Here is a 19606-nt window from a genome sequence, read left to right on the forward strand (position 1 = left end):
AGCACAGTCCGGCACGCTGTTGGTTTTTGCTGGAAGGCAACTGATGGCAACCCTTTTAGGTAGGAAAATGGAGTAGTGTGACAGCTGAATGGAGCTCACTGTGCTTAAATAACAACTGGGTAGCTGTAGCTGGGGCAAGTATGTCTTACAGCTTTGAACAGAGTATGTCAGTTGTAAAGCTGATTTACTGCCTTGATGGGACTGCCCAGGACACTCAAATGGCAGCCCTGGGGCTCCTCCCTGCACACAGCACAGCTGGCCTGTTACCAGGAGCAGTACCAGAGTCTCCGTGTGCCCCTGTGCTCAAATTGCTTCCCAAAAAGCTCAGAAGCAGGAAAATAAAGCTCCTTAGGTGGCAGTCTTGGAATGGTATGGGAGTGACAGGGGTTGGAGTTACCAGCAGCAATGAAGTGGGCCCGAAGCCCAGTTAAAGCTTTAGTTTGTTTGATCCCGCACCTCTGCAGCCTCTGGGGTGGTGGCAGTGGGGAAGAACGCAGCTGTGTGTCTGGAATGCAGCTCTGGCTGCTCAGGGAGTCCCGCTTTCCCTTTCTTGGTGCAAGTCCTCTGCAGGGCTGGTAAAAGGCATGAGGTACAGCACTGTCAGCATGTGCAGCCTGCCTCCAGCGTGTGGGCAGCGTTCCTGGAAGCTGCCACATGCAAAATCAACTTTGCTAATAAGGCTGCATTATTTTGCTTGTTACTTCGCTCACACAGGAGGACTGGTCTCTCAGAAGACCATCTGAAAAGCCCCCTGGGCACTATTAACGTCCTGACTGTACACCTACAGATGTAAACAACCACGCAGCTGGAATCAGAGCACTTTAGAAACCTGGTCTGCTCGCTGCCAGGGTAAACGAACAGCTGTCTTGCTTCCCCAAAGAAGACATCTTATTTGCTCTGTGGCAGGAAGCAGGATGCTGTGGTTCAGTGCCACAGATTACAGATTGTGCCCAATTCATGCAACACGTAGCACAAGATAAATTCTTCATTACAGCGGTGGTGCTGCCGTTTGAACGTGCTTGATAAGAAAGAGGGGATAAAATGCTTTCCTAACTCTGCAGTTTAAAGTAGTCCTTGGTTTTAGGCAGATCTGTACAACGGGAGCCATGTGCTTCACCCAAAAAGCAATTAACGAGCGGGGAGGGGGGCTGGAATAGCTGGAGGCTGACTGCAGCACTCATGGAACGTGACAGAGCTGCTCTCAGCTCCCTGCCCCGCCACGGCCCTCCCCGGGGACCACCAGCACATCCTTTCTGGCTGCAGACAGCAACGGCTCAGTTGCCTTCGCTGCAGCACCCACAGGAGCCCGGCAGCCGGCCCTGGGCCTCGCCCAGGCCGCAGGGAAGGCAGACTCACAGGGACACCAGGGCCCTGCTCCCCTGGGACACGCAGCTCGGGACCCTCACCCTCACAAACAGCAGTGCCAACCGCCCAGGCCTAACTGCGGCTCCTTCTCTCCTCAGCTGCCAGGAGCTGCGCCCAGAGCCACGGCTGCTCAACGTTACACAGCGTTGCCTGTTGTTTAAAACACCCTTCCCCCAGGGGCTGGGGCCCACGGGCTTCCTCGGGCTGCTGAACCACAGCGACAGCCCGAGGCTCCCCTCGCTCACGCCTGCCTCTGTGGGCACACACACAGCTGAGGCTCCTCTCGCTCACACCTGCCTCTGTGGAGCACACAGCCGAGGTAGAGCAAGTGTGAGGGTGGGGTGCTGGGAAAGGCCTCCCACCCCGAGGCCTCGTTCTGTGTTTTATCTTTCGACCGTTTAATAGAGAATACCTCGAGAGGCCTCGGCTGCGGACTGAAATGCGGCACTTCTGCCACCTGCCTGCCTGCACCACCAGCACGGGGACTCCTGCGATCCCTCCTACTGCTCGGGTGCTGATTCCTCATTTCAGACAGTCAGGGTGAGGCTGGGGAGGGGCTTCCTGGCCCAGCCTATGAGGCTTCCTGCTGGTTAAGGCCTAGTGCTGGGACGTGGGGGATCCCCTGAGGAGGAGGATGAAGCCTTGAACTTGTGTCACTCTCCTTAGGTGTGAAGGTATTTTAGGGAATTGGGCTCTTATGGAGCGAATGGGTGGCCCTCTTCCTCTGCACAGCGCGGATAACACCACGTGCTTCCCACAGCAGCAGCGAGAGATGATGCTTTTCCAGAGGGGACGAGGAGGGGGATCATCTGAGGTTTTGCCAGAGCTGAAGTCCTCTATGTTTTGCTGGAATGCCTCCTAGGTCAGCAGGACAGGAACTACTGACTAGCTGCCAGAAGCTGTAAGCAAACTTGCTGAGAAGAGATAAGCCAGAGATGGGCCCAGTGTCATTTCCAACAGCATATTCCCTTGCAAATGCCCCAGAAATCAAAGAGGAGAACAAAACTGAGAAGCTGCTTCCTGGTGGTGTCCAAAGGGAGGAACAGATTTCGGTATGTCACTGATGATGTACAGTCTATAGTGGCTGTAAGTCCTCCGAACAGAGAGAAGGTTCACTTTCTTCTTGCATTTTCAGTGGGCTTAAAGTTGCTGAGATTCACACCTGCCTAAAATAGCCTTACAGAGCATCCTTCCCTGCACCACAGCAACTCATCCAACGCTCTCCTGCGAAGGGCTGACTTCCCCACCCACTGCAGCACTGCACACATCTTCCTGCTGCGTGCTGGGCAACGTCCAGATTACCTGTCTGTGTCTGGATGTGCCCCAGACTTTGTTAATCAGGGTTTATTATGCTAAGACTTTCCCAGCAGCTTACTGCTAATGCAGTGGATTTTAAGGGTTTACACAGTAGCAACTCTTTCAGTAGCCAGAGGCACCTCAGCAGTTTGATTAATTCAACAAGGATTAAGTTTTCTTAGTACTTGGCTACCACAGGGGTGGAAAAAATCTGTCCTAGCCCAGCATCTGTAGTGCAAGCAATGTCAAACAAACAATCTCGTTACAAGAATCATACCTATGCTCTGGTTTCTTAGCAAAGTCCTTCTAAGTTCCAGCTGTATTTTTGCCCCAGCCACTGCAAACAGTCACCCTCTGTCTATTCCTCGCTCTCTCTGTTATGTCCCTGATAAATCAGCCTGATTCTGCTGGACGGATCCTCCGTGGGTGTACGAATACTTCTTTGAAACCAAGTTCATCCAAGGCTGCAGACCAGTTTCCTTTCATTGTCTTCTGAGACCCCTGGCTCTGCTCCACCGCCCCAGACCCAGATGCTGGCAGCACTGAAGACGTGTGACAGTCACAAGACAGCTTGGAGAGGCTTTTGGAGATGTGGCTGGTGTCCTGGCAGGCAGGGCAGACCTGCGTTGTCTGAGCACCGGTGTGGTTTTTGCCTCTCTGCTGTCAGACGGTCGTGCTGGGGCAGGTACCGAGATCTCAGCTGCCACAGGCACCAGCAGCCACGCAGGGAAAATGGTTGATTTACTGGGAAAGCACGATTTCCAGTTCTGTGCCTGAACAGTCAGGACGGTGGGCTGATGGAACAGCTGATCCCTGACACGGAAATGTGAGCCTGAAGCGGATTGTCCCCTTCTCCTGTTCCTGGCAGGGGAAGGGCAGTCACTGAGCTGCAAACAGCCGCTTCCAGGAGGGATCTCATCAAGGCTGATGTCAGGACTTGGCTGGAGAGCAGCACGTTAACAGCAAAACCATGAGCCTGACACAAAAAGCTCTTTTGCCGTGACGGCACGCTAACTGCCAGAGAGGCTGACTGTCGGGCCACAGGCTGCGAGATCCCGGGCTGCAACTGAGGGAGGTGACGGTGCTGCAGCGTCCTGGCGCTCCTCCAGTGGGGTGGCAACCGGAGGCTTTACCTAACAGCCTACAAGGAAAGACCAGGTCACATCAGCTCTAGCCAGTTTGGCAAAGGCTGTGCCACCTGAGGAGCAGAAACACCAGCCTATGTGCCTAACGTTTGAGGCACAGCTATTGCCAATAGCCTGAACTCCCGAAGCATGGGAGAGGTGCTGCTAACTCCTCACCCTCCCTGAGGATGCGGGTGCCCAGCATCAGCCCACACACTGCCCTCAGCATGGTGCCAGCAGGGACCAGCCCCTCGTCTGCCAGCTCACAAACCCAAGAATACCTGCAGGCAGCTGCCATGGAGTGCAACACTGCCACAGCTCAGGCAGAGGGCTTTGGGACAACTTCTGCAGCCTCCAAGCTCCTGCAGTCGCCACTTTGAAATACAAACACAGCCTTTGGGACCAGAGACAGCAGCACATAGTTACTGACAATAACCTAATAATAACCCTAAACCCCACACACTTGGAGCAGCAATGCAGATTTTTCTGCCCCTAACTCCACATTTCCTAAGAAAGCCATGGAGGGCAGGGCAGGGAACACACCTGGAATGTGAGATGGCTGGGAAGGGCTGAGCTGCTTCCCTGGCACGTGGATGTGTGTGTGTACGAGCTCTATGACTCATTAAAGGTCCCAAAGGACTTATTCTGAAGGCTGGCTGCATTTGAATGCCCCACAGAAAGGTGATCTGAGGGATTTATTGATGTCAGAAGGTGCGATATGAGGAGCAGTCAGACATTCAGCGCTCATCAGAACAGCGGAGGAGTTCTCAGAGATGGCTCAGGATACAGTGGCTGGTTGTTTGCACAGGTCTAATGCTGTGCTGTTTTGCAAAGCATAACGAGATGTGTTCCTAGAGATGTGGGTGGAGCAGGGATGGGTAAAATTACATAAGACATTCACTTCAAGTAGTAAGAAAGCTACGAAAACCCCCTCATCATTCAACAAGGAGAGGTTACCCTTACCTTCAAAGTACCGTCACGGCAATGCAAACACCCATTAGTTTGGGATGCTCTTTGTCGTGCCTGTGCTTTTAGCTGAAGAGGACTGGGCAGTTCTACTGTACAAATGAATAAAGTCTAGATTTGTTATCACAAGGAATTTTTAATATGGTTTGTGACAAGCAATATCAAAGTTATCAACTCTCAAGCTTCATGTCCTGAAGCCAGACAACTCTGAGCAACAAGAAGTGGTGCACTGATAAACGGAGGAGGCGGGTTGTAGGTCTTTTAATTAAATATGAAACCACGAGCTGTGGATATTATTTTTTTTCCCTAGAAAACACAGCCATTTTCAAAAGTTTATCATAAAATATTTCCATGAAATGAGTGAACCAGCAAACAACATGCGCGTGGTGTGCCTTCCCCCCTCCCCGGAGACACGCGGTGAGAGAGACAGCCGTCGGAGGAACGGGACGAGCGGCCCTTCGGGCGCTTGGCTTGGGAGAGGATGGAATGTAACATTGTGCTCGACTTTGTCACAACAAAACAAACATTTGGTGCCGTACTTTAAACGTTTGGAGTCTCGATCCGGTGGAGAAAAATACCTTTTTCTATAATAAAATATGTCTGTTCTTTTTAAAACTTCACTTTTTTTTTTTCTCTATTTTTTTTTTTGCACAAAATAACTTTGTAAACTGTCACTTCGAGGGCAAGGCAGGCGCGGCAGCTCCTCCCCACGGGAAACCTCACCTGCTGTCAGAAGCAAACAGGGGAAACACAAAAAGAGAGAGAGGAGAGAGCGGAGGCTGCTTTGCAAAGAGAGGGAGAGAAGGGCGTGTGGGGCGGGGAGAGGGGAGGGGGCGTGTGGTGGGACGGCGAGGAGCTAAAGGTCACTTTCTCCGTAGAGGGCGGTGGAGAAGGACATGTAGTCCAGCGCGCCAGGCACGGCGTCGCGGCCGGTGTAGGGGGCCATGCGCGCGATGCAGTACTCCGCCTGCTCCGGGGGCAGCTCCCGGCGCAGCTCCTCCACCGTGATGTAGTTCTGCAAGGAGCACAGAGCACACACACACCGTTACCTGCAGGACACGGCCTCCCCGCACCCCTGCCCCGGCAGCCGGCCCCCACGGGAGAGCAAAGGCAAGGGGAAGAGCTTCCCTTGGCATGCCGACCCCTCACCCGGGCTGGAGGCCTCCGGGGACTTGTTCCTTCTCCTCAGAGCAAGGAAAGGAGCTGTCCCCTGCAGCCCAGGCAAAAGCCAACCCTCAGTCCTGCTCCCACAGCTCCCCCATCACCCCCGTTCACTGCCGACATCTTTAATAGGCAAGAAAAGCCTGGTACGTAAATGTGGCTTCTGGAGACGGAGCTGAGGTAGCTTGGCTTCTCAGTGCCTGTTTGCTGACCAGCCCGTGGTCTCTAGCTGCCTGACTCGTGGGCATTTGCAGTCTGTCTGAACAATGGTTCAGGTTTCACACCATTTCTGTCTCTCTCTCTCCTGTGACTTTTTCCCCCCCTGCCTTTCAGTTTCATGCCTGGCATGAGTAAGAGGTGTTTCTTCTTCACAATGAATACTGCCTGATTCACGTTAGAGTTACTGGAGCATATTAAACACTGACAAGTGCATTTAACATACTGTACAGAGTAAACAAGCCAACAAGCAATACTGTATCCAGAAGCACCTAGTTATTCAGTGCCTGGCCTAGCCCAGTAACGTGGAATTCTTTCAAGGCCTGGCTTCAGCAGCGCAGATGCCTGAGGGCAGGTATCGGGGGCTTCTGCGTTACCAACCACAAGGTTTATAGTGAAATACGGAAGCCAGGACTGGACTTAAGGGTAACCCATTACAGTCTGAGAAACAGCATCCCACCGTTCAAGTGAGGAGAATAAAATCACTAGCAAATAGAGAGGTAAGACCAGTGGGGATGCCATGTAAGAAAAACAATATTACACAAAGGTACAGACATGAGCTGGTTCCACAGAGGACACAAATTCAGGAACACCACCGTTTCCAGTATCACCCCGTGAGCTCTCCCACTTTGGGCCAATTCCCACAGTGAAAAGATGCTCCCCTTGCAGATGCAGCATATCTTCAATGAAAACCTGCTACTGATTGCGCAACAAGGGGTAGTGACACACGTCTACCTGAGAAAGGTCACCTCAAGTTTACAGCTGTCAGTAATTAATAGTTCTTCAAGACTAATCAAGAACCATCTGTTGGATCTGAAACAACGAATCACAACCAAGTTCTTAATTAAATCTTTAAAGCAAGAGTGGGCAGCAAAGCCCTGACTGACAGCTCAACGGGACTTTCAAGCGCCTTGGCAGGCTGCTCATTAACCCACACTTCAGCCTTGCACTCCTCCAGCTCTGCACCGTGTTCCTGTGAAACAAAACACCCTCCGTGCCAGAGTGCTGCCCTCAACACTTTTTCTTGGAGACAAGAGAGAAAAGGGAGAGCAGGAGCACTGCAGATGCAGGAAAGGAAGCTGTGGAGCTGACCTTATCTCCAGCCAGGATCTTGAAGGAAGCCATAACCTGGTCAGCAGTGTCTGTGTCTGCCGTCTCCCGGGACATGAAGTCAATGAAGGCCTGGAAGGTCACCACGCCCAGGCGGTTGGGGTCCACGATGCTCATGATGCGGGCAAACTCTGCCTCTCCCTGGAGGAAACACACCCCTGTAAGCCTCCACATTTGGGCAGCAGAGCCACGCAAGTGGGGGGAAACTGTCCAGCAGCACATCTCACAGCTAGGAAAACAAAGCCCAGCGGAAACCGCCGGGTTTGGGGCTCTGCTTAACAGTCAGGGTATTCATCTTTCGCTGGCTCTTGTGTACAAACCCTTCACACTCACTTGGCCTTTGGGATAAAATATCCTCAGCTGTGCCCTAGGACAGCATCCAGCTCCATCGAGCTCTAGGACAACACTCCCATCTGGGAACAATGTCACACAGACTTCAGGGGAAGACGAGTTTCCCTGTAATACCCGTCGTGCTGCCTGTCTCCAGCAGTATTTAAACACCTGCCTTCCTCCCATCCTTTTCTACTTCCATTTACTGAAAGAGATTGTTTAGAGTTCTCTGCAGCTGAGAGAAACAGAACCACCACCTCTGGGGTCTTTAACAGTATCTAGCTCATCTTAACTAGACAGGCTTTGGAGAGGAGCAGTGGGGCGTCCCGGAGGGGAGCCTTTGCAGGGGACACCTTGCAGACAGGTTTCCTACTGAAGACAAAACTTTGCCATTTTCTGCCCTTTATTTTTTCGTGCATGTAAACAGAAGACCATCTGTTCTCATCTCTGGGACTCCTCCCTCCCCAGGACAGGAGGGGAGAGCAGAGCTGACTCCTCTGGGAACAGGCTGACACATCTAGAAGGGTGTACCTTCAATCCAATCTGTTAGTGCAGCTCGGCACGCCAGGCTGCAGAGTCTGTACTTATACAGGGCTGATGAGGGACATGAATGAATGCTGCTTTGCCTGACATCAGGAGCAGAGACACTGAGAGTACAGCTCTCCTGCACTGTGCTCTTCTCCTGCCCTTTGATGAGCACCAGTCTTTGGTGAAGCTCCTCCTATTAGTTACGGTGCCCCTCAAAGTGCCACACGTTACTCTTGTAGTGAGGGAAAAGCTCCAGGGAGGCTATCTGGAACTTGAACTTACTTCTATGTACAGGAAGAGAGGTGTGAAAGAAATGGCAGGAAGTTTATTGTTTCTTCCACTTGTGGCTACACAGTTTGAGGGACACAAGTTTTATCTGAAACCCCCAGGGACCGGACAATGCCGCTGATGGATGTTTTACCTTCGGCCTCCTGTGAGGAGGTGACAATTTTGCATGTACAACTAACACTGGATTTAACATCCGCTGCTGGAAAACAGACCCGTATTTACCTTGATTCACTACACACTCTGTTTATTTTGGAAGGTGCCTACGAGAATCAGGAGTGACAGAGGGCTCTACATTACCATATTGTAACCCATGGAGATAAGGCAGGCTCGGAAATCTTCACAATCCATCATACCAGTCTTCTTCTACAGGGAGTGATGCAAAGATGGAAAAAGCCAGGAGAGAAGAGGGAGACCAGTCGAGGGAGAAATGAACCCACAGGAGACGTCACGAAGAATGAGGTTTGGGGGGGAAGGAGACGGAAAGAAGGATTTACAGGACAATGAAAAACAACGTAAGAAAGGCAGTTTGTGAAACCACGGAGAAGCAAAGGTGGGTTTGGATGTGCAATAGTTCACACACATGGAACACATGGAAAAAAGAGGAGTGAAGATATCGAGTCAGGTCGAGGGATGGATAAGAAAAGGAGCGTGGAGTGGAACAGAAGAAAATGGAGTAGTTGGAAGGCAAAAGGAATTCACCCAAGACAAACAATTAGGGAATGAAGCAGGAACAGACACCAAAGTACATTCAGAAAGGAAGCAGCACAGGGAGGTGGGGTAGGTACAGTCAAACACAAGAACAGCAATGAGAGATGGATCAAGACAAACAAGAAAAGAAAGGAAAAACCGGTTATTTTTCCCCAGTTTAACATCTGCCTGTGATCACCACTAGCAGTCAGTACCTGTGCATCGTTTCCAATATCGTAACCCAAGCTGATGAGACAGGCTTTGAACTCCTCAGGGCCAAGTGTGCCGGAGTGGTCCTGGTTATGCGGTGTGCCAGGCAGCGGGACATGCAGTGCCAGCGGCGTGCCGGTGTGGGGCAGAGGCAGCAGACACACACGGGAGATGGAGGGAGGTGGAAGGATGACAAACGGGTGCACCATGCAGTGGGTGAGGAGAGGGAGAGGAGAATGACATGCAGATAGAAAACAGGGAAGAAAAATAAAAAGTGCACAACATTAGATATCACAATGACATTTCAGATGTGTCACAAACGCTCTCGGAACAGTCCCTCCTGAGAGAGCTCCTCGCATCTCGAGGGCATCTGAAGCACAACAACACTTGATGCTCGGAAGCGGCGAGATCTCCGTCTCCCAAGTGAATGACCCTTCGTGTCAGAAGCCCTATGTGTCACGAGGGACCCAGAGTGCAGGTAAGCAGGCAGAGGCAGTGGGAAGCGTTGCCTTAATCTTCTAGTCACAAGTCCCACTAAAGGAGGAGGTGAGGGCAGGTGTGATTGGCAACAAACCTAAGGAAGCTTAGCTGTCAGGGCATCCCAGGAACAGACAAGGAAAACGAGCTGAAGCCCAGGGGAGCAGCATTATGGGTATTTATGAGACCTGCACGTAAGGTGGAGCTTTGACTGGCAAAGCTGTTTCAAGTGCTCAGCTCTGCAAACAGCACGGCTGTTCAGCGCAGCACGACGCGGCTCGGCGGCTGGCCGCTCCCTCTGCTCACTCCCCACTCCCCCAGGGCTGGCGTGTACCCCTCAGACTACACACAGGAACTGAGAATCCCCATCCACCCCGCAGGATTTTAGCTCAGGGCAGCCCCCAAGCACTGAAGAGCCCCTGCCTGCCGCCACCATCTCTGGCCACATCAGGGAAGCTGCAGGCAGGACGGTGGGGACAATCCCAAGCAACTTCCTCAAAAAATCAGCTTTTAGAGCATTAAGCCTTCACAAATCAAATACACAGCTGAAGATGGGAAGCTCACATCCTCTCTGCATTATCATTCAGGCTGTTGTGGAGGAAGGGAAAAACGACACAAAGGTCAAAACACGAAATCTACAGGCGGGGCTGTACGGGTCCCTCTGCTGAGCAAGAAACCAGTTTTGCTCCTGAGGCAGAGAAGGGTTGAAATAGCCAGGGTTAACAGTCTGAAAGTGTTGCCAGTCTCTGAGGGCAGCTGTAGCCCTGGTCTCTGGAGACCTTTGTACAGTCTGGCTGGTGTGGCAAGTATGTGCATCACTGACTCAGTGCCTCTGCAGGCTGCTCACCCATTTCCTGACAGCAGGGAAGGGGCTGAGAGGGGAGCTGGTTCAGGCTTGGCCTCCTGTCTGTGCCTCCCTGCACAACACCTTTGTCATTCCAGTTGCAGAAGGAAGAGCTGCAGACAGGCTGGCAAATCGAAGGGAGGAGAATTCCTTTCAAGGAATTCCTTTCTAATTGCACCCATCAGTGCTCTGGCTTGTATTTCCAGAGGAAGGCAGGGCAGGCTTTACAGCAGTCATGTAATGCCGTGGTCTGTAGAGATCCTCCTCTTTGCTCCACACAGGAGCAAGGCTGTTTTCTTCAATACAGGTTTGTGTGATGGTATGTCAGTGGAGGGGCAGCTGCTCCAAAGAGTTTTATAAATCAAGATAATCTCCTCTCTGGAGAAGATGGGCTAAAAGTCTGGTTTCCTACACAAGCCTTTAAACTTTCCCATACTTGAGCTTTATCAGGCAACTCAGCAGTTTCCTGTGAAACACACTTCTCCTGGTCTACTGATCACTTAGCAGTCATTCTGCACAGCAGTGACTGCTCCACAGGAGTGACCTTCCTAACATGGAAACACCTTCTACTGCTGTAGTTGTATCTGTGTGCCTGTGTGGTTTCAGCTGCACTGCACAGCCCCGTGGGAGCTGGCGGCTCCCCAGGCTGCAGGCAGCACTGACTCACCCTGTCGAAGTGGTTGAAAGAAGCCCGGAACTCGTTCATCTGTTCCTGGCTGATTCCTTTGGCATCACGGGTCAGGATCTGGTTTTCCACTTCGTTGATGGTTCTAGCAATCGTTGTTAGCAATTGCTCCCAGCCCACTCGGATATGCTGCCAAAAGAGCACAGGATGATTTTTAAGTTACAGAGCAGCTCTTTTGCTGCTGAGGCCAGCGGATCCAACGTGCTGCTTGTTGCAAACTAAATGACCGTGGTGGGCAAGGCAGGAGAAGTCCATTTCCTCAGAAAAGCTTCCTTCTCATTTGTGTTGTGAGCCAACCAGATGTTTAAAATCTGAATTTTGACTGAAAAAAAGTATTGAAGAGGCCAGTTCCTAATCTTAAGCAAGTCTTGGTGCTATTGCCAAGTTCCTTTGCCTTGTCATAGCAACGCATTGGGGGCCTTCAACACAAACGAGAATCAAATCCAGTGTTTCTAGGGCTCAGCAGGGCAGAAAACTCTCCTTACCAAGAAAATAAATAAACCACAGTCCTTAGAAGTCACTGGTGGCTCTGCTGCCACTGCTGTTGCTTAATGGAGAGCTGGCCAGAAACCAAAAGACAAGCTTCAAAGCCCATCTGTGTTCTGCTGGACTAATGCTGAACTCCAGATTGCTTCCAAGAAACCTCACATTGCCAGCAGAAAGTCAGACTCTCACATTAAAGAGCTTTTGTTGTATTTCTTCCCTGTCCTGCCAGGCTGTGGCAGCTGAAGAGCACCAGCACTCCCTGGAGCTCTCTAATCCCAGCTCATAGGCCGCCACAGCCGGGCTGCAGGAAGAACGAGAGCAGCCCATTTCTCAAGCAATGCCGCTGATCTCATCCGGGTTATATGTACTGTCTGTGTTTGGAGGTACACTGGGGTGAGCTGGCATCGAGTCCAGCGGGGACTCAGCGCCAGGTTTGTTGCAGGCTTGGCCACAGGGCCGCGAGCGCGGGAGCCACAGCACTGCCAGAGCTGCGAGCGGCCGAGGCCGAGCCGGCTCTGAGCTGCCGCCGCAGCACTCACCTCCATGGTGTAGTTGGTGTGCTTGTTGTCGAAGATGAGCGCTTCCTGGATCTGCTGGTGGTCTCCTTCCAGCTGGTCGATCTTTGGTTTGTAGTTGACGATGCTCTTCTCGTACTGGCGCAGGTGGCTGAGCTGGTCCTCCAGGGTGCCGTGCATCTCGATGGAGATGCGGCCGATCTCCTGCGCAGCAGAGACACGGCAGTCAGACACCTCAGCACGCCTCTCACCTACTGCAGCTATGTCATGGGCACACAGCGTGAGGAGTCTCAAGGAGCAGTTACTTTAAATGAGCCAAAACAAGCGTCAGCAAAAGTTTAAGCAGAGCCCCAGACAATTTCCAAGTGAGGTGAGTCACATGAGATGTGTCTAGTACAAGAATACAACAGAAACAGAAGCTGCAGTCCATAGGCCGGTAATGTACTAAGCCAGATCTCCTTCTGAGGTACTGCCTTCGTACAGACACGTTTCTGCAGTTGCTCCTGCCATCAGCAGTAGCTTCATGTTTTCCCATTTCACCACCTCAAACCGCTTTAGCTCAAAGAATCTCCCTTAAAAAGGTCTCACCTGCTGACGCCTGACATGCTAATTGTGTTTGTTCTGTCACACACACCCAGACCATTGCTGTGAAAGCAGTTACACAAAATATGCCTCTGATCTGGAATGTTTAACTTGTTGCACATAAGCACAACTCTACCAAACACACCAGTGTTCTCCATTTTGAGTCATGTATTTCATGTCTGAACTAAAGAGTAAGGGGAAGAAAAGCAGCAGCACTGCAATGGCTGTTATCAGTGTTGAGAGTCTCCACATTCTCTGTGAAAATGTTCTCTTTTTGTAACCTGAAGGGAGAGGGACCGTGACAAGAAAGACCAGGAACAAGAATTTCAGTGAAGACCACAGAGGAAAACAGGCTGTTTGCACGTGAGCAAAGCACTACCTCCATCTTGGTCTGGATCCAGGGTCCGATGACGTTGGCCTGTGCCCCAAACTGCTTACGGAGCCGTTCGTTCTGCTGCTGGCGAGCATGTTCCTCCATCAGGGCCTGATCCCTCCTGGGCACCAGCTGCCGCACCTACAGCACACAGGAACAAAGTGTGCGCTTCAGACACACTGCAGTGCATGGAGAAATTGCTGCAAGGCCGGGAGGAGTGGTGTTTGCACTGAAAACAAGCACTCAGATGGTGTGGGACACGGTGGGAAGGCTCATGCAATGTGGGTCCTGCCTGCTGCAAACTCATCTCAGGCCATGGGAGACCAGAAGCAGCTTCTTTCCACTGCTTGGGCTTTTGGGGGCTCGTTCACTGAATTGCAAGACTGTTCAGACCTCACTTTGGTAGTAAGAACCATCAGCATGGCTGCTATGGAGACTAGCTGCTCTCAGGATCATTCCGGCAAGGGAACGCCACTTGGCTCTGGAGACAGCACATCTGAGGGGCTGAGTGGGGGAAAGGGACAGACTCATATGCCATACTCAACTGGCTTGTGAGCTCAGCTGAGGACTGCAAACCTCAAAGCCTTTAACTTAGCATCTTTCCTTGTTAAAATAGCAAGTGGAAGAGATCTGACACACCTTGGGCATTTATTCAGAAGACCTCTTCCACTTTCCAAGCACGTGGCAGTTGAACCAAAATGAAATGCCAATAGAATGAGCAGTAAGCATGAGAGGGGAACTGAAGAGTAAAGAATCTGCTTCCTGGGGCCTCGGTGACAGAGCAGCAGCATCCTCCCAGACTGACTGGCAAGGCTGGAAAGAACTTACATGTTCCCATTTGCCATTGATCTCGTGTGGGGTGATTGTAGTGTAAGGGTTCGTTCCTGCCATGTTGACGTGGTACGTCTGGACGATCTTTGAGACTTCGTTGTGGATCCCCAGGATGGCCTGTCGCTCCTTGTCAGCATCTGGCAGAGTGGCCTTGAACTGCTCGTGGGCTGTGGTCAATCCCTGCAGAACCAAGGTAGCAGCAAAAGGAGGACAAGGACATTAGTTACTGAACAGCCTCTTCAGCAAATGTATCCCTGCAGAAGCACACACATTCCCAGCACACAGAGCAGGCTGCTCTAATGCACTTCTCAGCTTCTCCCAGGCTGCTTTAAGTAGTTAAATGATGCAAACTCTGTTTTTCCCTCTGTCCCAGGCTGATCAGATTGCATCCCCAAAACTGGCATAATTCTGGCTCATTATTTAGGGGGAACTATTTCTCCAGCACTGCTCAGTGACTGCCTGTCAGCCCCTTTGGGCAGAAGATCTGACTATGAGCGTTGCTTAACACACTCTTGTTATAGATGAAGTGCTGAGAGATAGATACGGTTTAGTGACAGGCCTGGCAGTGCGAGGTGAGTGGTTGCACTCAATCATCTTAAAGGTCTTTCCCAGCCAGAATGATTCTGTGATTCCCACTGGTGCAAATGCACCACACTTTTCTTCTCCCACTAGCTACACACTAGTTCTGCACCAAGATAACTCCAGATGAATAGCAAGTCAGATTCAGCCAGATGAGAGTCAGTCAGAACCAGGTGAGGTTCTTCCAGCCTACAGCAAACTTGCATAGGCAACATATGCTCCTGCTGCTGGAAGGCAGCTCCTCCTCCCTCAACACAAAGGCCCTTTCTGCTCCCCATCTGGCTGTGCTGCCCAGACCGTGCTCCAAGGACCAATGGTGTGGCCACACTTGCTGGTAGTTGTTTGTGGACAGCTGACAAGCCAGTTGGTCCTGGCTCACCTCCCAGAGCTTCTACGGCCTTTAAGGTACTTCATTCCAGAAGCCTGCAAGATCAAGACCAGGGAAGCAAAGGCAGGGAAAGAGGCAGCAAAACGAATGGGGGATGGAGAGGTATGTGCAGGGATAATCAAGGGAACAGTGTGGAGAGAAAAGGGAATTGAAGTAAACCACATGACTGATCACTCTGTACACACACACTGTAACTACCTTTAGTAAAATTGCTTTCTTACATGGTGACTCATTGCCTTGCAGCTGCTGCAGTGGCCATAGAGATGTAATGCAAGGCTGGGGGGCTGGGAAAGATACTGCCAACAGTCATAGCCCTGATGAAAGTGTTGAAATGCTGTTCAGATTTGTTCTGCATTAGGAAAGGCTTACTGAACCTCTTTGTTCAGGAGGGAAGGGCGGAAGAAACAAGCTGCAGCCCAGTAAAAGAGCTGATAGCAATCTAGGGCTACTTCAGTACCCCTGTCCCCTGGCTGCAGTGTCTCCTGTTAATCTCCCATCTGCCTCACTGCCCATCAAGCAAAAGAACAGAACTTTCTTTGCTCAGAGAACAGTAATTCCTGCTCTCAAAGGTCTGAAAATTGCCTGTAAATACCTCAAGTTGCTTTTGTAACACCCTTGCTGAATGAGATACCTCCTGTTATCTTGCAGGAAGCAAGAAGACTTTCTCTTCAAATGGTAATCCACCACCAAAGCAAACAACTCCAATGTTCCTTGTGCTCAGCACAGGAGCCCAGCTGGCAGCTCAGCAACTGCCCTCAGGGCACATCCTATCGCCTAGGGCCAAATGACCTGCACATGACATTAAATGGCCTGTAGAACCTGTGAGCAGCACTTAGCTTTGCTCATGTGGGTTAAAAAAAGTCACAAAAACCTTAAAAGGCTCCCAGAGACCCTAAAAGAGTCTCTCAGTTTTCAGGCTTCCATTAATTAGACTCTGGAGTTACAATGAAAAACCCCTTTTCGGTTCTTGACGTGCAGATGGATGTTGTGGGCATATTTCATACCCGCTGAGATTCAGGTTTTGTGATGAAACCAAGGGAAAAAACCCAGGCTCCTTTTTGTTTATCTCACTAATGCTCACTCACTGGAGCAGAAACACCACAACATGACCTTCAGTACCTCTAGGAACCCAGGAGTGGCCACACTTCTCCCTGTCCCAGCCTGACCGGTGCAAATGAGCACCCCTACCTGGATCTCCTCGATGGTGTGAACAATGAACGTGTCCTGCAGGTCCTCCATGGCCCCTTCCATCCAGTTATTGAAAGGGGCAGCTCGTTTGGCATATTCCAGGTACAACTGGTCAATTGTTTCCAGTAGCTTCTCTGTCCTCTGGACATGCACAAAAATAAAGGGAAGATAATCAGGAAAGATGGTTAAAGAAGAATAATCCCATAGATACACGAGTGTCTGAGCTGCTGCTTCCTTTCAGACCTTCTTGGTGCTCCCAGCACTACAGTTAAGGTCTCTCTTGCTGTGTTAAGAGATTACACACAGGATGGATTTCTTCCTCAGAGCGAAAAATCTGAGCTCCTTTGAAACAAACCAAAACAAGGACAGTCTTGTCAAGCGTGACAGAACTACCAAACACTGAAAAGCAGAAACAAATCAATAGCCTGAGCAAACTAATGGCACCATAATTGGGCTGGAAGGGCAAAACCAGGCTCAATATACTGAAATGTAGCCCTCATTTACAGCTGGGGATGTTGCAGAGCGCACAGGAGAGCCCGTGTCTCACTGCAGCTTGCTCCCCACAAACGGCCTATCCACAGGATCCCAAAGGTACAATGTGTGACGGGTCTCACCTCCAGGGCTTCCCTCCGCTTCTGGGTCAGGGCACCCAGATTATCCCACTGATCACAGATCTTCTGGCACCTGGCATTGACGCTGGGGGAGTCGTAATAGTCCAGCTCACTATAAAGGGTGTGGGGAAAAAAAGGACAAGACAAATAAAGATCTTTTGGAGAAGAAAGAGAAACACTTTAGACATCCTTATCATTCAGACAAAGAGCCCACGGTCCCTGCAAGTAAAGGAAGCCAGCAAGACGGCAGTATCTCGTTTTGGAGACACTGTATGTTACAGTACATCAGACAGAACAGAACAAGAGTAAAAATAACCACCACCCAAGGCCTCAGCAAGCACTGGTGCTGGCTGCCTGATGGGAAGATGCTGGCACTGGGGGGAGGAAGGAAAGGCTTTTGCTCCAGCTGGGAATAAACAGATAACGAGTAGAGACATATGCCCCTGTATTCTGCTTCAGAACATCACACAGGCTAGCTATCTGCAGCTTGCACAGCAGAATGAGCAGCAAAGGTCTGGCTGTGAAGGCACAGAAAAGGCTTAAGACTGTTCCAAGAGCTGCACAGGATGGACTGCAAGGAACAGCTCAATCACACAACCCAGGCCTTTCCCCAGGGCCATCTGAGAGTTACAGGGCAAGTCTCTCCTCCCCTTCAGGCCTGACAGGGAGCACTCTGCTGAGATGTCTGGCGTCTGACATTCATGGAAGACAGGCTGGAGAAAGGAAAGCACAGGGGTAAGCTGAAGCTTGTGGCCTTGTACTGCTTTGTGCTCTTGGTTCTGCACACAGACAAAGAGAGAGAAACCTGCAGGCAGAGGGAGACAAGCCAAGCTGGGAAGTGCCAGCCTCAAAAGAGAAAGCAGAGTAACTCACTGGGCTACCAACTGCCATCTGATGAGCAGTTTTCAACAGCTTCCTCTTGCCTTCCCCAGCCCTGTTTTGCCCCACCACTGTATTGCCCTCCTGAGGTGTTTGGGCATAACTGCTGGCAGAGTCTCGTGGGAGACTCGCCACGAAACTGATCTGGGCTAAAAATAACTTCTCCTTTGCTGGGGTTTTAATCCAGATCAGGTCCTTGATCTACTTTGCTGCAGAGCCAGCACTGCACATCAAAGAACTGCTTCTGAAAGCCTGGCTTGTAACACACCCTTGCTGGACCACTGCTGCTGGGGAGGGGGGGAAGGTGCCATGCCCTCAGATACACCTGGCAAGGGCAGCCACAGTGGCTTCTTTCTTCTAGACCCTCTCTGCCTCCCTGGCAGTGAATCTAGGGGGACAAAAGAGCTCAGGCATGGTGTTTCAGGGCATGGCCTCTGCTGAGAGGGAAAATGGCTTTTGGGAGGATGGCAGAGCCCAGTGTTCTCACACTTTGGAGGAAGTCACCTCTACCCCAGCTTTCCTGCTCCAGCCTTCCCTGCTGCTCTTAGAGCTGCAGCTGCTTTGGCTGTCGTGTAGCATCTGCTTTGGGAGTGGCAGATCAGCTAATGCTGGCTGACTAGTCAGCCTCAGTGTTAATCTTACTGACAGGGAGGATTGCCCTGAACCCTGCTCCTGTTCCAAGGTCAATTCCCCCCAGTGGCCAAGGGAGCAATTCTCTGAACCTGTGTTGTTAAAGGAGATAGTGATCTTGATGCAATAATCATGATTTTTTAGACAAAAAGCAGTCCTTCAGCCCAAGAGCACTCATCTGAGCCCAGACACCAACTCCAGGCAGGCCAGCGTGATACAGAAGTATTTTTAAACTAGGAAACAAAGTCCAAGTCAAGTTGTTCCAACTGCTTTTGCCAAAAACCACCCAGGGTTTCAAAATATCTGTCCCTGTGCTGCAGAGGCAGCTCTTCACCTGCCTGCTATCCCAAGCAATCAGCCTCCCTTCCCTGAGGAGCTCCCATTTCTCTGGATAACCACTCATCACCCCAGGAACAGGAGTGGAGGTGAGGGTTTCCGTGCCTGGGGAAGCAGGGAGCAAGCTGAGCTGCTGTGGGGATGCCCTGGAGGTAAGTGCCAACTGGAGTCCATACAGGGCAGTACTCCTGGGACCAAGGGCCCAGGGTGGCAGCTGAGGCCACGATGCGCTGAAGCATCCGCAAGTTTTTTCCTGCCAGGATAAGGATGTTTTTGCTACGAGAGCACACTGGAAGCCTCCTGTCCCTTGCTGCTGCTTTCTGCTCCTGGAAAAGCGCGACAGCGTTTCAGCTCTGACACCTCAGAGGCGCCAGGGGCAGGGCAGACTCTCTAGGACAGGGTTCTCAGCAACACAACAGCCTGGAACAGGACGGAAACCTGGCCTGGGGATGTAATTGTGCTGCCCCCTCATCAGCACCCACTGCTCCTTTGTTTTCTGGCAGATATTGGGGAGCAGTCTCCTGGCTACTGTTAGGAGACACGGTGGCTTCCCAGCCTCTCTGCCTGGCGCCTGTTTCAGGCTCTGCAGAGGGCAGAGCCGCTGAAGGCCCCGTGTCTGGCGAGCAGGGCCGTGTGCCCGTGCCGTACTTGAGCTCCTGAGCAATGGCAGCGATCTGCTCCACACGGTCCTGGTGCGCGGCCAGGTCGCTCTCAAAGGCCTCGTGTTTCTTCAGCAGCGCCTTGATCTCCGAGAGGGTGGCAGTTTCGTAATCCTTCTGCTGCAGCATCGCTTCCTTACCTGGGGAGGGAGCCAGAGGACAGCAGAATGAAGGGCAGGCCCCAGCGCCCCCCAAGCCGCTCCCTGACACCCAGGCAGCCCCGCAGGCCCTCCCAAGGGCATCTGCCCCACTCCAGCCCGAG

At 51.6% G+C, this 19606-nt stretch overlaps 1 protein-coding gene across 3 annotated transcripts in view; it reads right to left on the reverse strand.

Moving 5' to 3' along the window:
* Nucleotides 1–4867: 4867 nt before the first annotated feature.
* Nucleotides 4868–19606, reverse strand: part of ACTN1 (actinin alpha 1) — a 76240-nt gene continuing 61501 nt past the window's right edge. Inside the window, exons 12-22 of one of the 3 annotated variants that reach the window (XM_061998800.1) lie at nucleotides 19334–19484; nucleotides 16844–16952; nucleotides 16230–16370; nucleotides 14072–14254; nucleotides 13250–13384; nucleotides 12313–12492; nucleotides 11270–11416; nucleotides 9287–9367; nucleotides 8682–8747; nucleotides 7221–7379; nucleotides 4868–5766 (exon numbers count right to left, since the gene is read on the reverse strand). In XM_061998800.1, coding sequence (XP_061854784.1) covers nucleotides 5608–5766; nucleotides 7221–7379; nucleotides 8682–8747; nucleotides 9287–9367; nucleotides 11270–11416; nucleotides 12313–12492; nucleotides 13250–13384; nucleotides 14072–14254; nucleotides 16230–16370; nucleotides 16844–16952; nucleotides 19334–19484 — 1511 coding nt within the window. In that variant the 3' untranslated portion in view covers nucleotides 4868–5607. The remainder of the gene's footprint in view (nucleotides 5767–7220; nucleotides 7380–8681; nucleotides 8748–9286; nucleotides 9368–11269; nucleotides 11417–12312; nucleotides 12493–13249; nucleotides 13385–14071; nucleotides 14255–16229; nucleotides 16371–16843; nucleotides 16953–19333; nucleotides 19485–19606) is intronic. The other 2 variants (XM_061998799.1, XM_061998797.1) reach the window with 2 other exon arrangements.

The sequence above is a fragment of the Colius striatus genome, chromosome 6, assembly GCF_028858725.1.
Source record: "Colius striatus isolate bColStr4 chromosome 6, bColStr4.1.hap1, whole genome shotgun sequence".
Classification (NCBI taxonomy): Eukaryota; Metazoa; Chordata; class Aves; order Coliiformes; family Coliidae; genus Colius; species Colius striatus.